Source organism: Agrilus planipennis, unplaced genomic scaffold (assembly GCF_000699045.2).
Source record: "Agrilus planipennis isolate EAB-ADULT unplaced genomic scaffold, Apla_2.0 scaffold170, whole genome shotgun sequence".
In the NCBI taxonomy this organism is placed as follows: Eukaryota; Metazoa; Arthropoda; class Insecta; order Coleoptera; family Buprestidae; genus Agrilus; species Agrilus planipennis.
In genome coordinates this window covers 153,337-162,290 of record NW_020440530.1, presented here as the reverse complement: position 1 = coordinate 162,290, position 8,954 = coordinate 153,337, and the positions used below count along the sequence as shown (strand labels likewise).

General features: G+C 35.4%; 1 protein-coding gene across 3 annotated transcripts in view; it reads right to left on the bottom strand.

Moving 5' to 3' along the window:
* Nucleotides 1-8,954, bottom strand: part of LOC108736696 — a 141,969-nt gene that overhangs the window by 74,965 nt on the left and 58,050 nt on the right. For 2 of the 3 annotated variants that reach the window (XM_018469224.2, XM_018469223.2), the window contains one exon: nt 1,444-1,536. In XM_018469224.2, the coding sequence (XP_018324726.1) occupies nt 1,444-1,536 (93 nt within the window). Of the gene's footprint in view, nt 1-1,443; nt 1,537-1,626; nt 1,996-8,954 lie in introns of those variants that run through there. The other variant, XM_018469225.2, reaches the window with a different exon arrangement.

The following is an 8,954-nucleotide window of genomic DNA, read 5'->3' as shown; positions in this document are numbered from 1 at the left end:
ATAATAAAATAATATATTTTAGTTTTTGATATATTCAATTTGCTTTACTAGATTTTAACACTAAATATAAAGAAAAAGAATCTTTACCGCTATTTGAAAAATGAATCTACAAGAATGTGCTTAGAATAAGTGTTCTTTGTTCCTATGTCTGAATAAAACATGGTTGAAATATAGATTCAAACTATTGTTTTTTTTTAATATTGTTGTCACGATAAACAGAATAATTTGTGCGTAGAAGAATTACTTAAAAAAGCGCAAGTGTCAGATTAAATGAGCAAGACCAATACCGAATAACAAGACAAAGGCCAATACCAAGAGTGGAAAAAAATATTTTTCTGTAGACAATATAATCCGTTTGAGCTTTGATCTCTAATCCTATCAAAAGAGCAAGCTGACCGGTCAGCAGAGCATATTACGTCAACCCACTTAAAAACCCTGTAAATCCGAGTGCAACACAAGAATTTTATTTAAATAAAAAGTTTTATAAATCGATATCTCTGAAGTCTTTTTTATTCAGAGCAGGCATTTTGTGAATAAAAATTAAAATAAAAAATTGGTAAGAAATCTGTTTTTTCTTGGACCTCGATAAAAATTTTCAGAAGTATCCGGATCCCATTTAAAATTACTTGCCGACCCCTGCCATATATATTCTTAATAAGAATATGAATGAATTTTTGTAATACAACTTTAAATAAAAAAGGCGTGATTAAAAGTTAAAATAAATCATGTTTTTTTCTGAAAAATAATGAAATAATGCCAAAGTAAATGTGATATTCCAATTCCACATGCCCGATTTGGTTAGAAACGAGTGTTATATCTTTCAAATTAAAGAAAAACATTATCAACATAGGCGCCCTTGGTGGAAAAACTAGCCATGGGGAATTGGAAAACGTTCGATTAAAATACTACTCAGGAACATCTCCTTTACTCATTTCTGCAATAATCTTAGATGGCCCATCTTGAAGGACTTTGCCTTAAGAGAGTTTTTTTTCTTACACTCAAAAATGCTGAGTTTAATTTTTGTAATTGTACCTATTTGAAGCAAATTAAAAATAGATTGATTCGCCACGAGCGCCCCTCTTTACTGCTTTAATGCCCCCCCCCTTCTTGCCTCTTCTGCTACCCCTCGCAGAAAGCTGTAATGCACACTGGGGGGAGATGGTATCGTGCACGTAATTATTATCACAGAGATATTGAAAATATTTATCTATCAAACGAACCGCTTGCTAACTGATGAAGATTCGCAGCCTCCTGATATATTTTCATACGGCAGAATCATTATCTGTCTTTTTTTTTTCAACAAAAATACCAACTATATGTAAATATTGGTTACACCTACTCATATCCAAATGTTATTTAAATTTTGCGTATAATTTTATATTATTACGTTTTTACTATTAAATGCAAAGTGCGACTTAAAAGAAAGATATACAAAACACTTACGTCTGATGAACTCTGATGCTCCTGAAACGATACGGAATCCACACTGTATAAGGATAAGCGAGAGTTATCCGTGAAACGTTCGTCCTTGAAACTCTAAAAAAAAAAAAAACTATTGTAGTCCCATGATATCAAATGTATCAAAATAATGCTCTCTTGGATGTGTAATTGATCATTATAATTAACTGAAAGCTCTCTTCCTTGTATAGGTACGACCTCCCTTTGTTGTCCCCTTTCCCTAGAGAGTTCGGTCATTTCCTTATTTCAGACTTAAGTGTAACATACGCGTGTACTTTCAAATAAAGTAAAAAATCCTTGAAATGCCTTCTATGCGTAACAAATATTTCCTAATTATTCCTTTAACGAAACTGACTGTCTAACATCTCATTGACCCTCAACAATACAATTCACTTTTGTGACGGATTAAGAAGAAGTCCCGAAATAGTATTCAAGAAGCGTGAAATATCGCGATAATATGATGAACAACACCTACTACAGTACTACATTGTGATATATACAGTTACACATTCTTTTATGCGACGATGATCCACTGAAATTGTTTTGGGTCAAGCGAAATTGCACCACCGCGAATGACGGTGAATGATAATTATCATCGAGGAGAACGGGGTCTCGTTTGACACGGATGGATCACGTTTATATTTTTTTTTACGATTTAAACATTAAAGTCCAAGGCCGAATTCCTTGTCCACGTACATAAATTGGGACATTCGATGTATAGCACGCTGTACAGGTGGAATCAAAAATAAGATAGGCACGATGTAATATTATAGAAATTAATTGATCATATCAAATTAGCTACAATTAGTCAATAAGTTGTAAACGATTTTAAACATGTTCATCATCACTATGTAGGTATATAATAATGCGTTAATATATATGGTTTTAACATATGTATAGGTAATATAATGTAATGAATATTTGTGTGACTAAAGTAGCAGATGATGCTCGAACTTCTGGAATTACCTGACGATTAAAATTTTTAATAAAGGAATGATATTCAGGATGTTGTCGTTTAATTCGAAATTTTTAATTAAATATTAAACATGATGTATTGAACGTAATTAAATGTTAATATATTCGATCGTCGTAGGGTCACAGATAGGATAAGGTACTAGTTGTGGGTAAATACCCACCGACGGAATCATTACGTTATGTTATACATAACCATGTATGTTATAAAATCAATACATCGATTGACTACGGTGTAATAATCATACAATAAATGACACATATATCCTGCGTAACAAGAAGTTCGAGAGTCTTCAAGAAAAAAATTGAGACTACTCCTGAAAATTCAAATACATGCCACTGGCGGCTCGGGATATTTTTCCAACCGATAAATTAGGGTGATTAAATGTCAATATATGCGGTCGTCGTGGGGTCACAGATAGGGAGTGGTAGTGGTTGAGGCTAAATACCCGCCGATAGAATCATTAAAATATGTATGTAATAAAATCAATACATCAATTGACCACCGTGTAATAATCATACACTAAATGACACATATATCCCACGTAACAAATGAAGTTCGATAGATTTTGAGAAAAAAATGAGACTATTCCTGAAAAATCAAATACATAGCATCGGCGGCCCGGGGTATATTTCCGGCCATTATAATGCCTTTTTTCTTCTTCTGAATTTATTTTATTTGTTTTTATAGATACATTCTCACTGTCGGTACCTAATCAAGAACGGAAATGTTACGTTTAAGTAGAGTTTATTCAAATAGTAATTGAGTCAGTTTGTTATAGGTATAGTAGATTATAAACGGATGTCTTTCACTGTACATGTACTTGAATTCCTGCAATCCTACAAAACTCGAAACGAAAGATATCAAGTTGATGTAGGACGCGTGCCTTTCTTGGACTCGTGTTAAAAACGAACCGGTCCGCGCTATTTCAATGCAGAAACATAATAATAATAATACATAGTACGCAAGGTTATGAACTGAGCTTTTTATTATTCACACAAAAACACAAATAAACGGACACTTTTTGTTCGTCTGATGAGTATCGCATCCAATTTCGAACAATGACTCATCACAACCACTTATGTAATAGCAAGTACGAACTTGCCTTTCTCTTGAAATGTATCCAGAGCTCGATATAAAAAGAAGAATATTAATTACACTTAATGTTCGTGCATTGTTTATTTGTTACAAGGTAATGGTACGCAATTTAACAAAATATTTTATTTATAAAAGAGAAATGATTTGGGCTGAAATTCAATAAAACAAGTGACAATCTAAACAGAAAATTTCACTAGAATTATTAGGAAATTATAATGTATTTGATGAATAAAATTCAGCATTACTGCTTTTAGGTTATCAATCTACATCCACATTATGAGTTCCCTTACGAATATAAGAAAGAACAAAACAAACATTTAATTGTTACCACAACTCATTAGAATGTATGCAACCAAATATACACCCGAATGTAGACATTTAGGCCCATTTACGTTTTTTCCAATTTCTTTCTACAATTTCTTAAATCCAGTGCCTTAAATGTCTCATCTAATCAATAATAAAACCTACAAAACCATCGCAAATAAGAATTTTTTTATCTATTTCTGTCGTATAATATTCATTCACTTACAATTAGTGCCTTCAAAACATCCTTGAAGTATGTACAGGACGCCTAGTAAAACGTTTAATGGCCCTAAAAACTATTTGTCAGAAAAACTGTTTTAAGATTTTGGCGCCACTTGGCATCTTAGAAAAAGATTCTTAATGCTTAGTGAAATGTACAATTTTCTTAATGACCAGAAGCTATTTGCAATACAAACAGTTTATGACTATCCAGTTCTAAAATTAACACAACTGCTGACAGATTTATCGTTCATTCGGAAGGAAAACACTCCAGTATTTATGCCAGTGCATACCAACTCTTTTGTTTATAATCTTTCCTTGCATTCAATATACAGGGTTGTCATTCTATTGCTTACATTTTGGAAAACATTTTTTCAATATAACAGCAAAGATTTATGCCAATTTAGTCAGTCAACCGAAATATTTTTTACCCTCCATCAGCTTCTCTCGTTATAAAAAACGGTAACTATGTAAATAGTTCAAAAAGTTTGAAATACATACGAAGTAAACGTGAATATAGTACAGATCCACGGCGAGGAGTTGCACGCTCAAATACTTGTAATGTAATTAGGGTTGCCACCCGTACTTTATTATAAAGTATTGTACTCTATTTCGACTGTGCCTAGGTTATACTTTACAAGACAAATAAAGTACGCAAAAATACATTATTTAAGGCTTTAAGTAAACATCGTAATTTTATAAGCGATTATTCTAAATTCAGAGTATTTTTACATCAATAATATTGCACAGAAAAATGGCAAGCCATATTTCCGGAACAACCTGTTCAAAGTAGTGTCACTTTTGCTGTCCGTTCCGGCCACTTCAACATTTACAGAAAGAGTATTTTCTGTTATGAACGCAAAGTGACGGGACGACAGGAATAAAGCTTCATTAAAACTAATTAAAAATGAACTTTGAGTTTACTTTAATCTTTGTTTGCCATGTTTAGAGGCTATTCATGTATTTAAGAGCAACAGCAATTTGTTACTGGCTGCTTGGTGTAACAAAAAATATGTTTTTAAAAACAAAAAATAAAATACTTTATTTTTATGCTGAGTACTTTTTTTTTTAACCTTTTAGTCGAGAAATACTTTATGTAAAGCCTGAAAAGGTGGCAACCCTAGATGTAACCAAGAGTAGTCATTATACCAACGCCATTCCGAGCCGCCCATGATCGACCACGTTACCTGTATCAGGAAATTTTAGTAGTTCCCAAGGATCTTGAGGAACAGCAGCGGTAATCGGTCGAGGGGCATTCGTGTATCAGCCTTTTAACATAAAATTATCGATAGTTGTTGTAGAGATATCGGTTGTACGTGGTTCTAACCAAGATTTTATTATAATAAACATATCAATTGTTAACACAACATATCAAGAAACTCTTAAAAGTGATTATCCTGCGGTATACTATTAAGAGGGGGTTCATTATCATAAAGTTGTCAGTCCTATATAAGACTGGCTGGACACGCACCTCCACTCTTTCCTATCCTAAGCTAATCTTCGCATTTCCCTAAAACTAGAACAGCCCACATCCTTAACTATTTGCGAACAGTAATCTAAGCTAGGTTTACTTCTACTCCTCTTAACTCCTGTTTCTGACTAGACTTTCATGCTTGAGAAAATGAGAGAAATTGTCCTTCCAACTTATCTCGCCTATTTTTTATTGACTTCCATAAAGTCCTCTGTTCCCCTATTCTTATTCGTTCTAATAGCTCTTCATTTCTAACCTTCTCCATCCACGGTATTCTCATCATTCACCAGTAACAGCACATTTTGAACGTTTCTAACCTTTTTTTTGCCGCTCCCACCGATTATGTTTCTCACCCATACAGCGTCGCGCTCCATACATCTGTAACAATCTTTTCCGAATTTCTAAATTAACCATTCGCGAGCATAGAAGTGACTTCCTTTTATTGAAGGCGACTTGACCCTGCGCTATCCTCTGCTTTATATCCCTACTACCCTTCCGTCCTGACTTAACTGACTTCCTAGATACCTAAAGTCAGTCATTTCTTGGAATCTTTCGTCTTGTATCTTTACTGTCGCTCTTTCCTTACTTATTCTTTCCTTGCATACCAGTATTTTTGTTTTACATTTATTTATTTTCATACAATACTGTTTTGTCAATACCGCTTCCTTTTTATTTAAAGCTATCTCTAACTCCTCCTTGCTAGATGTTAATACTGCTATATCATTTGCAAATCTAAGCATACTAACCCTTTGCCTCTCTAAATATATCACTACAGTTGTACTGTCTTTAATGATTTGATCGCGTCTTGGATGTATACTTACATCAAAAAGTAGCGGTGACACTTTGCATCCTTGGCTGACTCCTTTCTTAATATTTATCTCTATCTCAGAAGGAGTTATGGAAGTCAAAAACAAATAGGCAAGATAAGTTATTCGAGCAAATTACTCAGACATGAAGGACTAACAGTAAGAGACATATTAAAAGCAAAAACAGAAGTTCACTGAAAAAGTTCTCCATTTGCATATGTCAGATTTTTCGCATTAGCTGAGGCATATCTATCATGTAAAAAATGTTTTGAAGTACATTTACAGATAAAATACATATTTGCAAAACAATCATCAAGTTCAGCGGCATGGGTCGTGCTCTGTTTTCTTATGTAACAAAATAAATAAAATCATGTCGTGCCTATATGTATGTATGCGGTGCGACGTTTGAGTACAGATGGCACTCAAACTGACGGCACAGTAGCTAATCTGTGCCTGAGAATAAAATGGCAATTTGTGTAATCCGAGTCGAAATCGTGGAAATCATCATCTAGAACCGACGAGAAATTCAACGTTCCCACGATATCGCTTTTATTAATCTTGCCTCATATACACAAAACATGAACAGAACAGAACACAGGAGAGCACACTTGTCGTATACATGCACAAATACTACGTTCGTATGAGAAAAAGAACGCAAAAACTACTATTAGTAACGACGAAAAAAAGTCAAGAAGATGAGAGTAAACGGCAGATCAAATTCAAATGTGAAACTGCAACCGCATTACATTCACACATATGTATGTACATACGAGGGTGGATTGATAAGTTTCCGGCCTGACCAAGAAAAACAAGGTTTTTAAAAATTTTTTTTTTTTATTTCTCAACATAATCTCCTCCAAGGCTGATACATTTCTCATAGCGGTGTTCCAGTCTATTAATGCCATCTCTATAGACTGATTCGTCAAGCTCCTCAAAATAACCATTTACAGCTTCGATTACTTCTTCATTGTCCGCAAATCTCTTACCGCCAAGCCATTTTTTGAGATTAGGGAACAGAAAATAGTCACTCGGGGCTAGGTCTGGAGAGTAAGGAGGGTGCGGCATCAATTCAAACTTTAGATCGTTGATTTTAGCCGTCGCAACGATTGACGTGTGCGCTGGTGCGTTATCGTGATGAAACAAGATTTTTTTCTTCGCCAGATGAGGTCGTTTAATTTTCACCTCGTGGCTCAAACGTTGCAATAAGTCTGCGTAGTATTGACCAGTGATAGTATTACCCTTTGCAAGGTAATCAATGTATATAATACCTCTTGCATCCCAAAAAACAGTAGCCATAACCTTGTTCGCCGAAAAAATTGTTTTTGCCTTCTTTGGAGTTGGTTCCCCTGGTCCAATCCACTGTTTAGACTGTTCTTTGGTTTCAGGAGTGTAGTGGTGGACCCACGTTTCGTCAACGGTTACGAATCGACGCAAAAATTCGCTTGGATTACGCTTATACAATGACAAATTTGCGGTAGAAATGTTTTTTCGAATCAATTTTTGGTCGACTGTTAGCAAACGCGGCACCCATCTTGCACAGAGCTTTTCCATATGCAAATGTTGGTGCAAAATATGTTGCACACGTTCATATGACATCTTACAGGTCTCAGCTATCTCACGCACTTTCAATCTGCGGTCTCCCAGCACTATTTGATGAATTTTTTCGATCATATCTGGAGTTGTGACCTCAACGGGGCGTCCTGAGCGAGGCCCATCAGAGGTGCTCACACGACCCTTTTTAAACTCGGAAACCCACTGCTTAACGGTTGAATATGACGGGGAGGATGTCCCCAGTGTTGAGTCCATCTCTTTTTTAATTTCCTTCGGCGTTAACCCCTTCAAATAAAAGTATTTGATGACAGCACGATTTTCCTGCTTTTCCATTTTTACGAAAACCACAGAGGCGTCTTGTTCAGCGTGCTGTCAAACCTACACTAGCAAGGAGATCGGGCTGAAACTATAGCTACAAGCTATCCAAGGATGGTACTATAGAATGTCACCTCAAGGTGGGCCTAGTGGCGTCATCTCTTGGTTAGGCCGGAAACTTATCAATCCACCCTCGTATATACAGAAATGAGTGTGCTATAAAGTATAAGATAGCGACAGTGCAACACTCATATTCCTGCATGTTTCTTATTTCGTCCTCCGTAACTAGGATAATTTATGATTATAACAAAAATAAATTCTCATCTAGGTCACTATTCGAATACTAGCTGAGTCCGGTCAAATTTAGTTAGACGATGGATTAAGTTATTCACATTTTAACTCACGTCATTACAATATACGTAAATGCAACCAGGCATACTCCCGAATATAGACGTTTAAAACCTAGAAAATACTACAAATGGCGCGGTAAACGCCATCTGTAGTACGATGATACATTTTAGATGCTCCAACAAGGTCTGTATTCTGTCGAAACTGCCAGATGCGGATCGCGATTTCGATCTTTTTGGATCTCATCAGCGCGTCGCAGAATACAGACCACTTCGAATTATTTTATTCGATTATGGTAACGTGCCTATCACGTTGAGGTTAGCTACGCCGGGATTCGTTTCAGCAAGTAGATATCCATATATTTAAATGGACCTTGTTGGAGCATACGTAATCCTAAAATGTAGCATCGTAC